At 48.8% G+C, this 21,101-nt stretch overlaps 1 protein-coding gene across 1 annotated transcript in view; it reads left to right on the top strand.

The window, feature by feature from the left end:
• Galnt12 (polypeptide N-acetylgalactosaminyltransferase 12) overlaps positions 1-12,321 on the top strand; it is a 31,312-nt gene extending 18,991 nt beyond the window's left edge. Inside the window, exons 6-10 of the mRNA XM_046457411.2 lie at positions 1,079-1,255; positions 4,132-4,263; positions 7,576-7,689; positions 9,463-9,609; positions 11,649-12,321. Coding sequence (XP_046313367.1) covers positions 1,079-1,255; positions 4,132-4,263; positions 7,576-7,689; positions 9,463-9,609; positions 11,649-11,789 — 711 coding nt within the window. The 3' untranslated portion in view covers positions 11,790-12,321. The remainder of the gene's footprint in view (positions 1-1,078; positions 1,256-4,131; positions 4,264-7,575; positions 7,690-9,462; positions 9,610-11,648) is intronic.
• The last annotated feature ends 8,780 nt before the right edge of the window (positions 12,322-21,101 follow it).

Genomic DNA, 21,101 nt, shown 5'->3' with positions numbered 1-21,101 from the left:
GCAGTGTATCCATGATCCTGCGCCTTGTACATCCTGTAAACATGCCTGCCTTCTTTTTTAACTTTCAGAAATGTAATTTTAAAGACATGAGGCTGGGAAGACACCAGGTTCTTCTCTTCCCCTCTGCAGAGGAGAGGAACTGAGGCCAGGAGAGGGGAGGGGACTTGTTCAAGGTCCCTCAGAGTTGGTGGCAGAAATTGGACTAAAACTCAGATCCTGCCACTGGGAGCCTTTATTTACTAACTAGGAAGCAGTCTTTATTTAGCACCATGGCTTTCAGACATGGACCCCTGGAAATGTCAAGAAGACAGATGGACAGGCACAGTCTGTGGACAGTCGGACTTGATAGAGCAGGGTGGGGCCAGGATCTGCTTCTGGTACCAACCCCAGCCCACCTCAGCCCCTTTGAAAGATCCTGAGCATGTCAGTAGCTTTTCCAGTTAATGGAATCCTACATTTTTAAGTGTCAAATATCTTATCTGGTGTCCTGCTCTCATAAAAAGAGTTAATAAAGATGAATTCAGCCTTCTACCGAGGACTCACGCCCTCCATTAAAGATATCAGAAGCTGTTTTTGATCCTGACATCCTTGGGAAATTGAGTTGTTGTGACCCTAGACGACTTCGCCAGGGCAGTCTGGGATGTGTCTTAATGTCTTTCTGCCTCTCCCCTAGGTGTCAGGCTTCTCTGCCTGCTTCTAGAGGCCCTTCCTCTCTCTCTTCCAAACCTCTCTCCTCCCTTGCTGCTTTCCTATCTTCTGTGGCTAGGCGATCAGGTAACCAAGCTTGTTCCACATAACGAGTGAGTGGGTTGCCGGTGACATCCCCGGGGGTCCTCCCGCACACCTGGTGCCTGAGCATTAGTGCATGGACTTTGGGGTCTGGGTTGCGATACCTTGTCCTTCGTGCTCTTTGTTTGCCTTCTGTGTTCATGAGCATGCTGGATCGGTGGCCTCCCGCCTCGTGGAGGCTGAGTCTCTTGGCGATGCCCATCAGGACTTTTGTGTGCCCAGTAGACACTGTGGACAGGCAGCTCCTTCCTTGCTCAGGGCTCTAGCGTCCCCTCTGCTCCGTGTGCAGATCTGGCAGTGTGGCGGGACTCTGGAAACACACCCGTGCTCCCACGTGGGCCACGTTTTCCCCAAGCAAGCTCCCTACTCCCGCAACAAGGCACTGGCCAACAGCGTCCGCGCAGCCGAAGTGTGGATGGACGGCTATAAGGAGCTCTACTACCACCGTAACCCCCGCGCGCGCCTGGTAAGTCCCCGCCACCGCGCTCCTCCTGGCCTCGGCTGCTGATAATTGATCTGGCTTCAGAAAGGGACAGGTTGGGCCCTCATGATACATGCATGGGAAAACTCTATTCCTCCACGTGTAGTAGTAACATACAGTCAGTTCTGTTCACAGTAGCCACATTCCACAAAGCCACCGCAAAACGGAATTAGTGAACATGAGCCATTGCTCGTAGGGGACATAGGAACTGGGTTCCTGCAAACCCAGGTCACAATGGTCTAGTCACTACAGAACTAAATTGGTGTGTGTTTCTGTTTAAAGACATCCTGTTTACATACACTGTTGATTCAGTACCATTGCACTTGGGGCCAAGCGTGGTGTAACTCACACTTGAATGAATCTCCGACAGGTATTTTCCCCATAAGGCACATCCCAAACTTTTTGCCTGTAGGAACTCTAGACAGCGCTTTGGCACTATGATCAGGCTGATTTAGAAGGGCTTTTTTTTTTTTTTTTGGTTTATAAATAAATTTTAACAAGTAGGTGAATTTGCACATGCAGAGCCGGTATGGAATACCGAGGCTTGACCGTGCCCATGAAGCCAGTCTGGAATACACAGTGTCACATGCTGGGTATGTTACCCACGTCATGGCTTGTCCCTCCGTAGCCAGTATGGTTTTGAGTTCCCACCTAGGGTACGGGCTAAGGCATGGTTCTTCATGTGAGAGCTGTTACCCAGGGGCACTCCCACCTCCTTAGGTAGAAGTCTCTTGTCTCCTGCTCCAGGCCTCTTCTGAGCCTTCTTGAATTGTGCAAGAACCCCGGAGGCTTATTCTTTGCTTCCATTTCCAGACAGACAGACTTGGAGAGTGGCCAGTACACTCATGCCTCCCTCCCTCCCAGATGTCATGGCTGTGGAAGGCAGGGCCTCCTCCTGACAGTGCCAGCCCACCTCCCTCCCCAAGGCCTTGCTGAAGTCTCTCTGCCCAGTGGCAGAGGTGTCCCCATAGTGTGCTAAGGTTTTAGCTTGGTTGGTTTTCTCTTAACAGATCCAGCCACACACTGCTGAGACCCTAGATCCCCATAGACCCCAGCCACACTATGCTGAGACCCTAGACCCTCATAAACCCTGACACACACTGCTGAGATGACCCCATGACCCTCACAAACCCCAGGCACACACTGCTGAGACCCTAGACCCCCACAAACCCCAGGCACACACTGCTGAGACCCTAGACCCCCACAAACCCCAGCCACACACTGCTGAGACCCTAGATCCCCACAGACCCCAGGCACACACTGCTGAGACCCTAGACCCCCACAAACCCCAGGCACACACTGCTGAGACCCTAGACCCCCACAAACCCCAGCCACACACTGCTGAGACCCTAGATCCCCACAGACCCCAGGCACACACTGCTGAGACCCTAGACCCCCACAAACCCCAGGCACACACTGCTGAGACCCTAGACCCCCATAAACCCCAGGTACACAATGCTGAGACGAGCCCATGACCCCCACACTCAGGCCCTGTGAGAGCCGGGTATCGGCCAGCCTGTTTCTTCTTAGGTGAGGCTTCTCAGGGGCTTGGGGCCTACCTCAGACAGCACCCTGTTCTGCCTTGTTTCAGAGACCTGTGGACAGGGGATCTGCTCCTTCTATCCCACAAGGTCTTGGGCCTCAGGCACAATGCTGTCCACCACCTCTGCACTGCCTGTCAGAGGCCAGCTTTGCATGCCCCAGGCCAGGGTACTGTGTGTCCCGTATTTGCATAACTGAGGGCCACTTGGCTACACAAGAAGGTCTTGTTCCAAGACTTCCGCCCTGGTGCTTGATGGAAGTCCCTGTAGCAGTCTTGCAGACAGCAGTCATGTAGATGAAAAAACTGAAGCTCTGGGAGGGAGACTAGGGAGCCTGTTCGAGGCCTCCTAGGTGATGGGGAGCCTCTACTCTAGGCCCCTTGCCCTGCCTCCCGCTGGCCCTCTCCACCTCTCCATGGTGGTCAGCCTCTGCCTCCTCTCTCTTTCCTTGTGCTTCAGAGTGAAATATCTGCTCCTCACTTCACTAGTTCTGGAACCCACAGTTCCTATTCCTGAGGTTTCCTGGAGAATCTCCTTGAGGGCATTGAATGCGCCTTTAGGCTGAGGGGGCTGGCTGCTAAAATGTGTTTTTGGTTCAAGTTCAGGGAGGAGGGTAATGGTGACTCCCATCAAAGAAGAACTTCCAGGAAGTAGTGGGAATCTGAAAAGTTATTCCAACATTCACTTCTTATTGCAATTTTATTCCACTTGTCAATTTTTAGTAGTTTAACACAACATCAGAGGGATAGTTCTTTCGGCTGAACGTTTATTGCACTACACACAGGCTTGCTTTATTTAAGTATTTAAGCATCGTGTACTGCAGCATTTTACCCTGGCCATCGTGCATGTGTATTTATCCTTGAGTACACTGAGCACATAGGTTCTCACTCGTGATGGCATCTGGGACACATACCTGTGTTTGAAAGTACGTATTCAGGCAATAATAGTAGATCCAGATGCCACGCGGCCTGCATCATGATGACACCGGTGTTCCTCTGGTCGGGTCTGAGGATGAGTCTGTGCTGATGCACAGCGCCAAGGGTGCCCCTGTGGCCCCAGGGTTTGGTTCCTGGGCTTTGTCAGCAGGAGCATTGTCTCCTGTCCTCATGTGCTGGGTTGCATGTCCCTAGAGCACCTGGGGATGGGATTTTCTGTGTGACAGACTCTCTTACTAAGCAGCCTCCAGGATGGAGGCTCCTCTTCCCAGTGCCCAGCATGCAGTAGATGCCAGTAAAATAGGAGGTTGTTGGCACCCGTGAAGAGGGGCTTTGACAGGAACCTGCAGGACCTGCAAGGACTCACCACTGTGTTGTCTTCCAGGAACCCTTTGGTGATGTGACAGAGAGGAGGCAGCTCCGGGATAAACTCCGATGCAAGGACTTCAAATGGTTTTTGGAAACGGTGTATCCAGAACTGCATGTGCCTGAGGACAGGCCCGGCTTCTTTGGGATGGTGCGCAATGTGGGCCTTGGTGGGCATGGAATTCCCTGGCCCCGGGCCTGATCCTGGGCAAGGAAAGCCCCTTTGTGGGGACCTGGGACCCCCCCATCCCACACACTTCCCACCTTCTCATCCTCTGTCCTTTTCTCACCCTGGGGTGTCTGAGCCTTGGGTCCAGAATGTCAGAGCTGAAAGTCATCTGGAAATTGGCAAGTGTGAGTATTCCGAGTTATAGATGAGGAAACTGAGGCTTACTTAGGTGTGTCCATGTCCTAATTTTTACTAATATATTACTTCTGGTCTCCACGGCCTGGCTGGCTGGTCATTCCTAACTTGTGAGTCCACAGAGGCAGCAGTGGCTGCTGGAGAGTCACTTCTAGTCTTTCAGAAAACCTTAAAGAAATGTTTCTGGAGCGAGGCCAACTGAGGTGCCTGGTGTCTGACTTTCGCTAGGAATCGCACCCTCTCCGTGAGGTCGCCTCGCTGATGTTTCTTTACCAGAAGTGCCGACATCCTGCTCTGGAAGTCCTGGATCAATAACACAGCCAGACGTTACTGTTCAATTCTGTTTTCATTAGGAAAATGTTCAAACATACAGAAATGCAGAGAGAATGGCATGATGAATGGTAACCCTGTCCCTGGGATTCTGGAATAGTCCAGACTCTGCCTCCCGGCTTTCCCTCTCTCCTCCCCCCTCCATGCTTTATGCTTTTCTCTTTTTTAAGCAAACCCCAGCATTGTGCCTTGTCACTGCTGTGCACTTCTGTATTCAGCTTCATAAAGTTGGGACCTTATCTTACAAACCCACAGACTTCGTCACACCTGGCGAAGAAAACACTGATTTCTTGATGTCCTTTACTCTCGGCTCTAATCCATATTCCCCTGATTTTTTTGAATTTCTCCTTGGGTGGTTGGCTGATCCCAACAGGAACCTGAGCAAAGCCCCCACGTGTTTGGCCATCACATCTTGTTTCCTAAGTCCCTTTTAACCTAGGTCCCCTTTCCTTTTTCTTCTTTCATTGTTAATACTTTTAGGTTGTTGGAAAAACACAACATTGGTTTGTGTGTGCATCGTCTCACTCCGAAGGCCTCCTGGTTTCTCTGTGCCATTTGGAAGTTGCTCCTCTCTCCCCACATTTCTTTACCATGGGAGTGAGGTCTAATGGTTTGACTGGGGTCAGGGTCAACCTCTGTGTGGAGAACCCTGGTGGGAGCATTCACATTGTGCCGTATCAGGAGCACACAAGGTCCAGTCATTTTGATAAGGTGTGTCCATGGGTCCATGGGGGAACCACAGCCTGGATGATCCATTATGAGGCCTGCTGTCCGCCTCTGCAGAATGGTTTTGGTTGCCTTTGATAACCATTGCCTAGATCTGTTATTTCCAATGCAGTTGCTAAATGATGATTTTTCTCATTCTCTCATTTCTTGTGCACTTATTAAGGAGTTGGTATCCACACAGGAAGGATTCACACAGAAGAGGCCTGATAAATTCTTATGCCTTTCTCTTGATTTGCCTAGTTATTTTCCTATAGTTGTATCCAGTGGGTTTTGTTTGTTTGTTGGCCCATTTGTTCTTTGGCTCTTTCTTTTCTTGTGTATCACTGTAAAGTAGTGGGCTATTCTAAGTACTTGTGGGGCTGGGTTAATGCTCTTACCCTTCTGCATTCCACCATGTGAGAACATAGTGAGGGGGTCCTCATCAGACACTGGTTCCTTAATCTTGGCCTTTCCAATCTCCAGAGCTGTGAGAAAATAACTTTCTGTTATAAGCTACCAGGTCTATGGTATTCTGTTAGATACCCTGTGTGTCCATATGGCCAACGTGTTTCAATCAATTCAGTCTTCCTTTTTATTTTTTTCAATATTCAAATCATTCCATCTTTGGCTAATGGAAGCCTTTTTTATTTTGGCTTCTGTGATCTTTGACCCCAGGACATTGGCCTTGATAACTTGCTAAGTTATCCCATGTTCATCTTAAATATTTCCTTCCTCTCCTCCCAGAAGCTCTGTCCTCTTTTGGCAGGAAACAGTATTCCAAGTCCGCATGGGTGCTGGTGGGGCCAGTCACTCCAGGTTGCCATGGCTTCTAGACCAGCAGTCCCACATAAACATAATATGAGCCAAAAAATGAATCATTTAAAAAATGTTAGCAACCCTATTAAATGAAGAAATAAAAAAGTTAATAGCACATTTAAACCAGCTTATCAAAAAACATTAGCATTTCAATTTCAACATTATAGTTAATATCATAACTAATTCAAGAAAAATTAATTTCTTATTCTTTTTAAAATATTAAGTCTTAAAATCTGGCATGTATTTTATACATAGAGCCCTTCTCGGTTTGGATTCCTTCCATTTCAGTGACCACTGGACTCCATATGGGACAGTGGCTACCATGCAGACTAGTATAGCTCTGAGCTTTTTCAGTGGCTCAGAAAGGACATACATATCTTTGAGAAAAAAAAATCACCATCTTATTTGAACATCTTAAATTCAAATTTAATCTTACAAGATTTTGCTTCTTTGACATAATACTTTTATTTCTTTCTTCTTATTCAGAAAACCTTGATTTCTAACAATATTAACATCCTTACTTGCCAGGTGTGGTGGTACACACTTGTAATTCCAGCTACTCATGAGGCTTAGGCAGGAGGATCTCAAGTTCAAGGCCAGCCCAGGAAACTTACTGAAACCCTGTCTCAAAATAAAAAATAAAAAGGCTGGGAATATAGCACTCTGGATTCGATCCCCAATATTCCCCACCAAATACAAAAAACACAACCCTGATTTGCTTTATCCCAAAATAAATAGTTTCCAAACAATGGCACAGTATCACATGGACAGTGTTAGACTAAATGAGGTTTTATGATTTCCTTGCACATCTGTTTGCCTATTGAATACATTTCACTGAGGAAAGGTTATCAAACATACTGTGCTCTGAAGTCATTTTAAAAAGTCCTTTCCTCTGTATCACCAGCTTGGTTTAGTTTGCTTAGTTAATCTCAGTTCAAGGCTATAACCCAGATGTATTTGGACCAGTGCAGCAATAAGGCTGCTATTGAGGAAGAAAGAGGAGCTTTCAGGCCTGCAAAGGTTAATCTCTCCATCCTCAGATTGATCATCTTAAAATGGGGGTAAAGATTCTTGCAACAGTTTAGAATGGGAAGATCTGTCAAACGGGACAGGGTTGTACAGGAGAAGGCTCTTGCCCGCGGGGCCAGGGTCTGAGGCAGGCCCTCATGTTGTGGACCCTCCTCTGAGTTGGATGTGGGATCTATTGTCTGCATCTAGACCAAAATGCCACCTTTATGTCTGGTTTAGCTCCAGAACAGAGGAGTGAGAGACTACTGCTTTGACTATAACCCTCCCGATGAAAACCAGGTGGCAGGACAGCAGGTCATTCTCTACGTCTGTCACGGCCTGGGCCAGAACCAGGTAGGTGTGGGGCTTGAAAGAGGAACCTGGGGGCAAAGATCTGTACTTTTTTAAAAAAATCAAATGTCTGATTTTGTGGGGTGGGGGTTATAGCTCACGTGCTAGCATGTGTGAGGCCCTGGGTTCGATCTCCAGCAGTTCAAAAAATTTTTAAAACCTTTTTTGATTGTTTTCCTCATTATCGAAGTAAGATATGCTCACTAAGGAACACTTGGGGAAATTTAAAAAGTAGAAGTATGGGGTGAATGGCGAGCCCCAGAGAGACCACAGCTACAATTAAGACACATCTTCTTCCTATTTTTGTCAATACACAAGCTTTATATTGTGTCTTTTAAATGGTTGTTATCATAACACCTATATATTTTATAATATGTTAACTTTATTGTACTTATATTATTAGATGTTCCTTGAGAACATCATTCCCCAGGATATTTCATTGTGTGCCTGTGTTACTGTTTAGTTAACTGGTTGTCTCCCTGTTTTTGTAATTATGAATAACTCTCTTCCACTAACATCTTTAGTTAGAGAGAAGGAGGAATAAAAAACAGATTTGCATTTTGGATGATTTCCTTAGAATGAATTCTTAAATGGAATTATAGGTTTTGATAAATAGTGCCATTCTTCAAACTGCAAGGAAATTGTCTCAGCTGGGGGCCCAGGTGGATCTTTCTGGATCAAGTGCTACTCATTAGACAGAGCAAGGGAGACAGTCCTGGAGGGTCTGAAGACCAGAACAGGAATCTCTGCCCAGGAAGGCAGATGGACCCACCAGGCAGGGCCTGCAGAGAATGATTGGATAACAGGAGGGGCAGCTGTGGACCACCAAAGCTTTGACTCTGCTAAGTAGTATCAGGCACCTGGGGATGATAGGAGGGGGGAGGTTCAGCAATTTTCTTCCAATCCAGATTCACCCGATTCCACTGGACCACAGGTCCCCTTATGTTCAGCAGTAAACTCGTCGTAGTTTGGGCCACTGCTACCTTTAATTACTGAGGCTCTTCTCACTTCTTGGAACACTGTTCCTCAGAGCTGATGGTAGCTGACTTGTACCATCAGCTTCCCAGGCCCATCTGCCCCGCTGAGTCCCAGCCTCCTGCTCTCCCAGCTCCTGGGGAGGGAGACATGTCTGAGAAACTTTGCTCCACAGGCCTTGGGACAGTCACTGTGTCACTGGTGGGGCAGGTAGGTGTCATGTCAAAAATGCAGCTCCCTAGGCCCATCTCAGATCGAAGGGGCTTTATCCCTGTCTGGGGTGGGGCCAGGAACCAGTATTTTCCCAAGTGCTGTAGCTAGCTCTGGGTGTGTGGATGGGCCAAGTCTTCCCTGAGCAGTCCTGCTGCCTGCCCTGCACAGTACTTTCTCGTTTCCAGGCCCCTTTATATCCGTTATATTGGAGTGGGGGATGAGACCGAGGGAAAGGAGAGGGAGTGGCCAGTCTGGGTCACAGACAGCCCCCAACTGCTAGCACAGGGATGTGTCCATTTTCTTTCCTGACCTTCCACACCAGCCCGTCCTCACATCCAGCAAGCAAGATGGGCACCAGCAGGGGCCACTCCACTGGTACCTGTCACACACTGCAGTAGAGGTCAGTTGAGCTATAGAAGAGGCCGGCTGAGCACTGGGGCCCGTGACAGAGCCCGATCAGACAGGTGATGGCTGTGGTGAGGGAGAGTGCTTGACCCCAGCCTCATACCTGCATCAGCCCCAGGTCAGTGGTCTCCCCTTTGTCCAGATCAGCGGGTAGCTGACCTGTGTTGCTTGCTCTGTTTTTAGTTTTTCGAGTACACATCCCAGAAGGAGATCCGCTATAACACCCACCAGCCAGAGGCCTGCATCACCGTGGAGCCGGGGACCGACGTCCTCATCATGCACCTCTGCGAGGATACTGTCCCCGAGAACCAGAAGTTCCTCCTGCGGGAGGTCAGTGAGCGCTCAGCCCCTCCCTGCTCAGTCTGGGGCTGTTGGGAAGCATGGAAGTCGGAGCTCTCCCTGGCCTAGTCCTGGGGGTGTCGGGCTGACCTACCCGGGCAGAGCAGGAACTTCACTGTGAACCCGAGGAGGTGACCCCAGCATCCTGTATTGGGAGTACTCCCTTCTCCCCTTCCAATCCTTCCCATTGTACTATGAGCTACAGAGGCCCCTGTGGGAAGTAGAACTCTCAGGGTGTCATCTGGAGATGGAATGGGGTTAAACCAAGAGAAGCAGCCCAAGGGGGGGGATCTGAGGTTAGGTGCAGATACTAGTCACTGTACTTCTCTAAGCCTTTCTTTCCCCAGCTGTAAAATGGGCATAATAATTGCAGTCTTGTTTTTACTCTGAGGATTTGATGTGTACCCAGAAATCTTCTTTGGAAGCGGTGAAGCTCTATAGAGATGAGTTGTTACTGGGGGTTATTACAACCAAGAAAACACGCTGGGATGCAGTTGGCTTTCTAAATGCTACTGACTCAGAACTGGGTGTTTTTTTCAGGCCCAGAAGGCACTGACGCTGACGCCCTGCAACAGGACTTTAAAAAGCACTCAGAGAAATAAATCCAAAGAAAATAATTTGATGGAAAATATTAGTTATCTTTTATCTCCCTGGGAAACTTTCATTCCCAACCTGGCCTCAGGGAGGGAAAGAGTCTTCTGTATGACTTATAAATGGGTTAATTCTAAGTATGACGAAAAGTTGGAATATGTTTTCCTATAGAAAAAAAAATGTTATAATTAGCGATGGAATTTGCAGTCTCTGCCCAGAAACGCCAAGCACTGCAGTGCTGTCTATTTGATATAAGAAAATAGGAAGAAATACTTCAGCCTGTCCCCCAAAGCCAATCGTAAGCTGAGCTAAGTCCCCAAGGAGAAGTAATGCGTACTAGAAGCAATAAAATTGGTTTGACGTATCATTAAAAATTTTATCTTAAATCTCAGTGACCATTTAAGGAGAAGTTAGTTTCGAAGGGTGAGCAGGGAAGACTTTATTTAATTATTTACTTTTAAGTTTCACCGAAGGCAACTGCGAGCTCTTAGGAAAGGATTCCAAGTTAGTAGCATCGAAATCCTATTATACATTTGATTTTGCTTCCCTGGCTTCTCCTCCCTTGCAGCTGGCAGGTGACTTGTTCCCCCTGTTTGCTGCTCCACCATGATTAACCTCATGCAAGCGGGGCCTTGAGTTTAGCCAGAGGCAGCAGACTGGGGCTGGGAGGGAGGCTGGCGGAGCTAGCTCAGCAAGGGCGGGGAGAGAGAGCAGGGAAGGTCCTGAGTGAAGATCATTGTCCTCTGACATTTGGGGATTAGGACTGGCAGAGCCACTGCTTCTCACCCAGCCAGGTAACACGTGAGGAACTAGATCAGGTGGCCAAGGGACTTACTGCTCACCCAACTGAGCTGTGGCTGAGCTGGACTATGGCCAAGTATCCTGACTCTTTTTAAATACATAAGAGAAAGATATCAGGGCTGGGGCTGGGGCTCACCGGTAGCACACTTGCCTGGCATGTGTGAGGCACTGGGTTCGATTCTCAGCACCACATATAAATAAGTAAAGGTCTATCAACAACTAAAAAAAATATTTAAAAAAAGAGAGAGAGAGAGAAAGGATCATCAGGGATGGAACTGGTTGACCTAAGAGAAATGAAAGAGATAAAGGATCTTTGTTGTTTCCCTGAAGCAAGCAAAACAGAATAGGGATGAAAGGTAGGGTCTGACAGATCCAGGCTGGTAGCCAGCAGGTGGCGCCATCGGTCCCACCGTATGCAGGGCAGCCCCTGAAGTCTGTGCTTGCCTTGCTCTGCCCATAGGGGGCGGTCTTGAGTCGCCGTCACCTTGCAATTCATATTGACAGATGACCCTGCAATAAATATTTTTGAAATGATGAAAAAAAAAATCACACCCTGAGCTCTTCAGAATTTGTTTTTAGAGAAAAGAGACTTTTCCAAGGGTTCCCTTGTATTGAACAATGTCTGTTATCCTTTGTAGGATGGTTCCTTATTTCACGAACAGTCCAAAAAATGTGTCCAGGCTGTGAAGAAGGAGTTTGGTAACAGTTTCGTGCCACTCTTACGGGACTGCACCAATTTGGATGATCAGAAATGGTTCTTCAAGGAGCGCATGTCATGAAGCGTCACTGTGCCAAGCAGCCTTTGAGGGCCTCTGGACTGTGCCCAACAGAGACTTGTCAGTATGGTGACCACAGCCCACCACAAACTTGGCTGCTGTGCTTTTTTAAGGGACTTTACCATTTGTGAACATGTTGGATTTAGTAAGAAATGTGAATAAACTTTGTACTGATTTTGAAAACTTTTAAAATGTTCCCAAATACCCCATTTTTCAAGGGTAATCATAAGAGGTTGGTATTTGGAAAATTAAAACTTTATAATATTTTTCTATCCAGATATATATTCTATTGTTGTACTTTTTATTCTCATTAGTTTAAAAAAAAAAGATGAATCTTTTATTTTGGTACTTACAGAGATACCCAGGTATGAAGAGATTTGCAATGGACTTTGTACAAACTGGCCTGACCTCAAATGTTGGGTTAGTATTTTCTCAGTGTGGAGAGATGGACACAAGAGCATTGTATTGATTCCTTTCGGTCTGGAGATGGTCTCGATTTATTTAATAAAGAATGCTTTTGGTTATCGTGTTGCTACCACAGTCAAAACTTTCATGTTGGCCAGAGGGGGACTAACCAAAGCCGAAATCTCAAACAGTTTGATTCGCCAAGGTAAATATAAACTTGAAAGGGGACTTCCAACAGGGCCTAGCAGGGGGGTGTCTGGTTGCTTTTAGTAATTACCAGTCTGACTTTAAAACCTGTTTCTGTCATTTACAGTTTTTATCACACAATCATGTCGGTATGAAATTCACTTCTCAAGTGTGTGCGTTAATAATATTTGATCATTTAAATCAGTGTCAGACTTTGGGCTGCAGCAGCACTACGGGAGTTTATCTCGGTAATTCTGATTTCAGAATGATCCCAGATCCACCTCATCACCTTTGTGGAGTCAACATGAATGATTAAAAAAAGAACCTATCGGGGCACACACCGGCGGCAGGTCTGGGTTCTTGTGCCAGTCGATGTGAGAATGAAGTCCCATGTCTTCATTGATCAAAGAGCTTCGCCCTGGGTCTCAATCTCTTTTAGGAACATTCTCCTCCCCGTGAGATCCTAAGGGTTGGGGTTAACAGTCATCCAGAAACAACCAGTTGGTCTGGCTGGGATCCACCTGGTACATCGTAACTACCCTGAACTTCAGTTTCCTATCAGTAAAATGGAGATGATGAGATCAGGATCAGGGTGGTCGTGAGGATTAAGTAACAGTGAACAGGTGAGGGCTTAGTCTAGTCCCTGGCACACAGCATAGGACTGTTAGGAAATGTGTTATTTATGGGGGTCGATTCTGGATTTCTTTATGGGTTGAGTGTCTGTTAAACTGAAGTGTTCTGCGGTTTCTCTTTTCTCCTTCTATTAAAATAGTGCTTTTTACACTTTCATGTGCACTGTGGGGATCTGCTGGCTTCTTGTTTGAAGGGAGGTTTGGATTCCACAGGTCTAGGATGGGGCTGAGGTTCTGTGTGCCCCACAAGCTCTTAAGGACCCATTGCTTCTGGTTTGTGGAACATATTTTTGAGTGGCAAGATCTTTTTTTTTTTTTTTTTTGGTGGTGGTGGTGGTGGTGGTAGCTACCGGGGATTGAACTCGGGGGCACTCACCCACTGAGCCACATCCCCAGCCCTATTCTGTATTTTATTTAGAGACAGTGTCTCACTGAGTTGCTGAGCACCTCACTTTCACTGAGGCTGGCTTTGAACTCCCGATCCTCCTGCCTCAGCCTCCCATGCCACTGGGATTATAGGTGTGCACCACTGTGCCCAGCTTGAGAAGCAAAATGTTAAAGGTGGAGTGAGAGGAGAGAGCTCCCGTTGTCCTGCAGGCCTGTCTTCCTTGAACGACACACTAGGTGGAGGTGTTGGCTCAGGAGATGTGACAGTGCTTTTGTGGGGGCCAAATCTGTTGGCCCAGCAAATCCCCCAAGTCAGAGAGCCGTGGGATGGGAGACCTGGGAGGCACCCAGAGATGCCCTGGTGCCCAATGTGGCTGGTGGGGCAACTGAGGCCAGCAAGGGAAGGGCTTTGCCTGAGGTCACTCAGCAGGATAGGGACAGCGTTCTCTTTGCAGTACTTCACCATGTAGCAATCAGTGTTCTGAATTTGATCTGGGTTTGTAGTTTTCCTTCAAGTGTTAAGATGGGCCTCTCTCCTTTTAAACTGTACCTTTAAAATGTTTGCTTTGCTATACTATAGAAGTTATAAAGTCAAATTAGTTTCCAGGTTTGATGAAAACTTCTAAAGCTGGGGCTGTGGCTCAGTGGTAGAGCGCTTGCCCAGCACATGTGAGGCACTGGGTTCAGCATTACAAAATAAAATAATAATAAATAAAGTTATAAAAAAGTTTTAAAAAACATTCTAAAGACTTGTCCACATGGCTCGGTGTATCAAAGCCACAAGATAAGACGAATAGAAATACCAGCCTCTTATTGTCTCCTAATGTTTGTAAGACTTAATACATTGTGCCCCAAATTTTATACACAACTTTAGAAGCTATTTTAAAAACAAGTATCAGGCCGGGCATGTTGGTGCATACCTGTAATCCTAGCCACTCAGGAGGCTGAGGCAGGAGGATCATGAGTTCAAAGCCAGCCTCAGCAAAAGCGAGGTGCTAAGCAACTCAGTGAGACCCTGTCTCTAAGTAAAATACAAAATAGGGCTGGGATGTGGCTTAGTGGTTGAGTGCCCCTGAGTTCAATCTCCAATATCCACCCCACCAAAAAAAAAAAAAATCAGTTTATCTGATCTTGTAAGGTGAGTTGGTGAGTATGGTGGCCTCCTGTCAGTGGCTGCTAATCGTAATCATAACAGTGACAATAATAATACCAGGAACTGGGCACTGCTCTCACACGTGAATGCAAGAACTTCATTCTCAGAACACCCAGGGACACAGGCACTGGGCCACACAAGACCCAGGGTTGAGAGGTAAAGATGCTGGGGTTCAGGGAGGGTAGGGCACTGCTCTGAGGTCACACAGATAGTAAGTGGCAGTGCTGGGGTTTGCCTGTAGTCTTACTCCGGGCTCTGTCACTGCTCTGTCCTGCCTCTGGGAGCGGGGGAGGGACAACTCACTGAGTCCCGCAGCTCCTACCCCGACCCAGGGCCAAGCCTCACTCTTGGCCTGCTTACACAACATGCCAGCCACGGCGTGACAGTGAAGGATGAGCTGTCCCCTTGCAGAGCACGGGAGGCCGTGGCTGATTTATATCTCTGAGCAAGTACACTTTCTTCTGTGAGTGTCGACCAGGGACAGTGGGCCACGTGCAGAGCTTCTGGGGGAACTGACCCTACCTTCCGCGATGTGCTTCTGTCCAGGTGGGACTGTGTTTTGGCCCCTGCCCACCCTCCACCCTTTCTCTTTAAAAAGGGGCCGTTTCCCCTGTGAAGATTCCTGCTCTGTCACCAGAGAGGCCACAGTCAGGGACCAAGCCAGCTGCAGCTGCTCCGCCCAGCCCTCATCCATCTCCAGATGCTCAGTACCCGGGGGACGGAGGGTCCTGTCCCAGCGGCAGGATGGTGATTTCTCTGTGAATCATCTTGAACTTTCTTTTGCAGGGCAGGGGTCAGTGGAAGAGGTTGTGCCTGCGAGGGTTAAGGCAGCTATTTCAGCCTCCCCTGAAGGACTTGCCAGATGGGTGTGCCTCTGGGCAGCTCCGGCTGATTGCAGGCCCCACTGGCTTCCAATTGCCAACTGTTATAAAAGAAAGCAAGTCACTGGGTTTAGGCTCTGCGGGGACTTCAGGAGGGGCCACGCTCACCTTCCTCCTGACGCGGGAACCCTTCCTCCCTGTCTCTCGCTGACCCTAGCTGGTCCTCTGCCAGGAGGGGAGGTCCTCCCTTGGCACGCCACCCCATCTGCTCCTGGGTGGCTTCCTAATGAAGCTGGATGTCACTGCAGCTGCCTTTATTGCTCTGGACCCCTTTGGAGGCCACCCAGCAATGTCTGCCCTCCTTGCTCCAGGACAGCCCCTCGGAGAGGATGTGTCCCCAAATATCCTGTGCCCCAGGCTGGCCACCCCAGCGTCTTCAGACCATCATTGTGGGGTGTGGATTCCAAGGGGTTGGGAGAGAGTGAGGGCAGATGTCTGTGTAAATTCTTCTGCATGTCACGAGAGGGGCAGGCTCTGTTCTTCGTCTCTGCAGACATCCAGGCCAGCCCAGGCTGACCCCAGTTGCCCACCTCGTGGCTGATAAAACCACCTAGGTGGGCTGTCGGATGGGGAGAGGTGGAGTGTGTGTGTGTGTGTGTGTGTGAAGGACATAGCTGATGGCTTAAGAGAACACAACCTTTCATTTTCCAACGTAGGAAGTCTGTAATAATGGCCTAGAATTGAAAAATTCCGAGAAAGGAGGGTTAATAATTGAAACACGAGGCAAATCCAGGAAGAAGTAGTTGAAAGAGTTGAGAGTAAAGCGTCTCTCCGGAGCCCAGCGTGGGGTGACAAGGGGTGAGGAGAGGTGGGACAGGGGCCTGTTGATTTTATTATAAACCTTGAGAACGATTTGGCTTTTTAAGCTCAGTGCACATCTTCCTTTTGTATAAATCATCTTTAAAAATTCATCCACGTGGAGGCTGAATCCAAATTCTTATTAGTAGTGTGTTAGTCCGTTTTCCATCTCTGTGACAAAACACCTGAAGAAAAGCAACTTAAAGGAGGAAAGAGGTATCTTGGCTTATGGTTTCAGAGGTCTCAGTCCATGATTATTGGGTCCATTGGTTTGGGAGTGAGGTGAAAGGTGTGACACAGGAAAGCTGCTCAGCCCATGGCAGCCAGGTAAGAGAGAGAGTGTATGGGTGGGGAGAGAGAGAGAGAGAGCGCCAGCCAGCCAGTGATACTCCAGTGACCTACTTCCTCCAGGTAGGACCCACCTTCTAGTTCCCACCACGTCCCACTGGAGCCATCAGCTGGAGAACCAAGCTTTTCACACTTGAGTTTGGGGGGGGGACATTTACGATCTGAACATGACGAGTGGGCCAACAGCTAAGGACTGAGATCTGACTTTTGGGGGGGCATGAGAGATTGAAAAGAAGTCAAAACTTGCAGTAGTTCAGACTTGGACATGAATTCTATTTGGTTGCTTGGACTTGGGGCAATTGGTGCCACGATTTCCCAGTGTCCCTCTAAGACATCACCGCGTCATGAGATATGAGGGCCAATCTGGGAGAATGGAGCACCCGGCGGCATCGGGGCTCAGGGACGGAGCAGACGAGGTCTCCAGGTTGCCCCCTTCCCGAGGCAGCCTGGGGACCAGAGCCCTGCTGGAAGCAACGGGGAGAAGCCTGTTGCCACCAACAGAACAAAAGAGGGCTCCGCGGAGGCTGCTGCTGCCCCCTCTCTCCCTCTGCAGGGACCAACTTCTACTTTGCCTCTGATCATTAGTTGTGCTTTCTGGGAAAACTGCATCCAAACCGCAGGTGGCTCGCGGGGTCACTTCAGTGCCACCTTTTCGCTGTAGAGTTGGGGACGCTGCGTCCTGAGAGGGCCACGGGAAGGAGCTGGCTCATCCTTCATGCCTGGAGGACACCCGTGCAGGGCCCTCAGCCACTGCAGACTCTCGCTGGCCACAGGGTCTGGAAGACTCTTTGGAACCAGGAACTGGAGGGAATAAAGCTGCCTTTTCCAGGGACGATTCTGGACATTTCTGGGAACTTGTCTGCAGAACAAGTTGATTTATGGGGACCCAGCTGTGCTAAACAGGAATCGGAGGAGATCCACTCCAGATGTGGCCTCATTAAACAGGGGTGGGACGAGAGGGCCCAGGGCTCCTCAGGTCTGATGGGCTGTGGAGGCCTCGAAGCCACGCAGGAAGGAGGCCCAGGACCAGGGGCACCAAGCTGCTGACTCTGAGTTGGTGCACAGCAGGACTCGTCCTGAGGGGACCTGAAGGCCCAGAGAGGGACAGCACTGGCCCAGCATGACACTGCCACCGGGTCCAGTATCTGTCCCATCACCCACCTGTCTCCTGCCCCTAGGGTGTGCCCTTTAGAACCCAACTCAAAGCTGTTTTTAATTACAAGTCCAAGGAGGCTCAACTCCACCACGTTCTGACAGTGAGATGGGCCCTACTGTGAAGGGCAGGGCCAGGCCACACTGCTGTCACCCGGACAGGGAGCCTAACTGGCCCTCCCTGAGACATGGCTCCCAAGATCTTGACGACACCTTCTGTTGGGGCTCCTTTCCTGGCATGGGACTCCGTGGGTCCCTGTCAGGATGTCTGCTGTTTGTCCTCCAAGGCCAGGTCCGGGTGGGCTGCAGGGAGGGCCCTGGGGAGCTCTCCTACTGAGCCCGTCTCTTGGGGACATCTTTCAGTTTGGGAGAGCGTGGCAGCTAGATCCACGCTGGGAGAATCTCGTTTGAGCTGGCCTCCCACTCTCACCACAGTCCTTATGTGCGTGGGGTGGGGAGGTGAGGGGCGGGTGGTGGCTCACACTTCCTTTTCTCAGATTTTACTTATTTATTATTCATTCATTCATTCATTTATTATTTTTTGGTTCTAGGGATTGAATCCAGGGGCATTTTATCACTGAGCCACATCCCCAGCCCTTTTTATTTTATTTTTTTTATTTGAAGTCAGAGTCTCACTAAGTTGCTTCCAGCCTCGTTAAGTAGCTGAGGCTGGCTTTGAAACTATAATCCTCCTGCCTCAGCCTCCCAAACTGCTAGGATTACAGGCATGTGCCACCATGCTCAGCCTTTCCCAGATTATTTTCAAAATACAAGGTCACTGCTGAAAACCTGGAAACTGTACAATACCACACAAGATGCTCCCTAAGTTCTCACTATGCAAAGACAGAGCTGTTTGGAAGCATTTCTTCTGGCTGTTGTCACGATTCCTTTTATTTGGCTGAAATTGGTACCATGATAGCTTTTGCCCAGTGAATGCGGTTCTATCCCTCCATAACAGGGGTTCAGGTGCCTGGAGTCAACGTGCATCCCCAGATTCTTCTCACTCCTGAGAGATAACTCAACTTTACCTTACATGCCAAGGTTTATGACAACCATTGAAATTATTACCATTTATCTAAGTGCATGGTGCTGATTATCATACATTACCTTGTTTAATTTTCTTTTTTTTTTTTTTAAAGAGAGAGAGAGAGAGAGAGAGAGAATTTTTTAATATTTATTTTTTAGTTCTCGGTGGACACAACATTTTTGTTTGTATGTGGTGCTGAGGATTGAACCCGGGCCACACACATGCCAGACAAGTGCACTACCGCTTGAGCCACATCCCCAGCCCACCTTGTTTAATTTTCATGACAAACTAATAAAGGAGGAACTGAGATTCAGAGGAAATGGTCCCCATTTGGGCTGATGGGAACTGAGTTTAGTGAGATTATGGCCTCCTTTAAACGGACTGCTCTGTCTCTATTAATGCAGCCAGAGGATACAGTTGCTTTCATGACAGCTCATCAAGACGGCCTCTTGAATGGCATTCATGCAAAACAAGCCTTTACATGGGTGGGTGACAAATTCATCTCATTCATCCTGGCTCCCAGCTATCTTCATTCCTTTATGAAATCTGAGGCAGAATGACTCACACAGAATTCCTAGCAATAATTTTAAAACCCAGTACAGCACCTGGCACAGAACACACACCTAATACCTGGCAGCTATTATGATATCAGGTGAGTGACATTGTTTGGTGCCCTTGGCTTCCCTCTGCTCCTCACAAAGCACTAAGTGGAACAATGTGCTAAAAGTAGCCTCACACTAAAGAGGGTGTGTCTGCTGTGGTTGGTCTCTGAGGTGGCTTCCAGAAACATCCTTCCTCTCCAGGAACTGGCAGAAGCAAGAAGTCAAGAAGATGCTTGGGGACTTGGTCCATCTGACCCTTCCTGGCCCTGCTCTCCCGGGGGCCTCATTGTCCCCTACTGGCTGGTGGCATAGGGAGGTCTGTCCCTGGGGAGGAGAAGACCCTTCCCCCAGACCCGGCCCTGCTGCTTCTCCCGCTGCCAAGGAGGACCACGTGGCCCAGAGGAGACCTTGCCTTTGGCGGGTGGAGCTGTTGAAATGGATCTTAAAATAGGGGTTGGATTTCATTTTTGGTTGTTTGCTAAATTTGGTCCCAATCCTGTCTTCTGGTTTTAAAACAGGAGGAAGGAAGCCGCTGCCCTGGGGGAAGCCTCCGGGAGGAGAGAAGGCCCCCGGTTCTCCGCCCATCAGGAGTGGGGGTGACAGGAGTAAACATCAAGGATGAACAAACAACATGAATCAGCAAAAGGACTTGTTTTGGACTTGTTTTGGACTTTGCAGTGACTAAGTGACTTTTTAGTTGTAAACATGTTTTTGGTTATAGGATGACTAGATAGTATGCCCATGTTAGATAAGTTGATGATGTAACTAGGTAGTGTGCTTATGTTAGATAAGTTAGACACAAACAAGTTTGTTGTAAACATATAGAGTATATAAGCGCGAGGGAAACTCCATGTATTTGCTCACAATCAACTCTCATCGCCTGAGAGTAAGATCGTGCAGTGTGAGCCAGCCACCTCGTGTATTGCTTTGTGTGGTGTGCGAATAAACCAGCATTTCAAAAGGCAATCGAGTTCGTGCTTGGTGTTCGCGTACGTCGCGGTCCGGGGTCCAGTGCAGATATCCGGAAGGGAACTCCTGGTAACCAGACAAGGCTGAGAAGCTGCTCGTGACAGTGGGTGGGCAGGTATGGCCTTGAGGATGCCCACGGTCTCCCCCGCTGGGAACTCGGTGTCAGGCAGTATCCACAGCCATGACAACTCGCCAAGGCTACTGGTCTCCTCGTGTGCCAGGCCACCTGGGGACCAAGACCCACTAGGCCCCAGGCGATTGTGATTCCAGGTGGGCACAGAGTGGGAGGAGGACCCTGGAGCAGGGAGTGACCCTGTCTTTGTTTTTAGGGGTGGCACATATCCATCAGGAATGGCCAACTAGCCTGTGGACAGGGCGGGGAACGAGCCGTGGGCAGTGCTGTTTCTGGAATGTGGGAAGGAGAGCCGGGAGGGGACCCGCAGCCTGGCTGGGTCCACATCCTGGAGCACCGGTGACGGTGGCAACCCAAGGAGTTTCATTCCCACCTTGGAGGCCAGGAGGGGCAGTGGCCTTCCTGGTGAGCGCAAGGCTGCAGCTGGTCCTCCCTTCCATCATCCTTCCTGTCGGGTCCAACCCCCTGGGCAGGCTGCAGAGGGCTGGGATGCTGTCACACTGTGGTTTGGCTTCTGTCTCAACCCTGAACCAAGCCTCCCCCACCAAGGTCAGGGACCTCTCATTTGCTCAATCCCTTGAAAAAAATTTTTTTTCTCATGTTTCTGCACCTCCTTGCTGCATTTGCCCCTATTTATCATTG

The sequence above is a fragment of the Marmota monax genome, unplaced genomic scaffold, assembly GCF_021218885.2.
Source record: "Marmota monax isolate L192 unplaced genomic scaffold, Marmota_monax_Labrador192_F-V1.1 WCK01_AAM20220418_F8-fsc00069, whole genome shotgun sequence".
Lineage (NCBI taxonomy): Eukaryota > Metazoa > Chordata > Mammalia > Rodentia > Sciuridae > Marmota > Marmota monax.
Note: the sequence above shows the minus strand (reverse complement) of the source record. Positions and strands in the feature narration are given on the sequence as shown.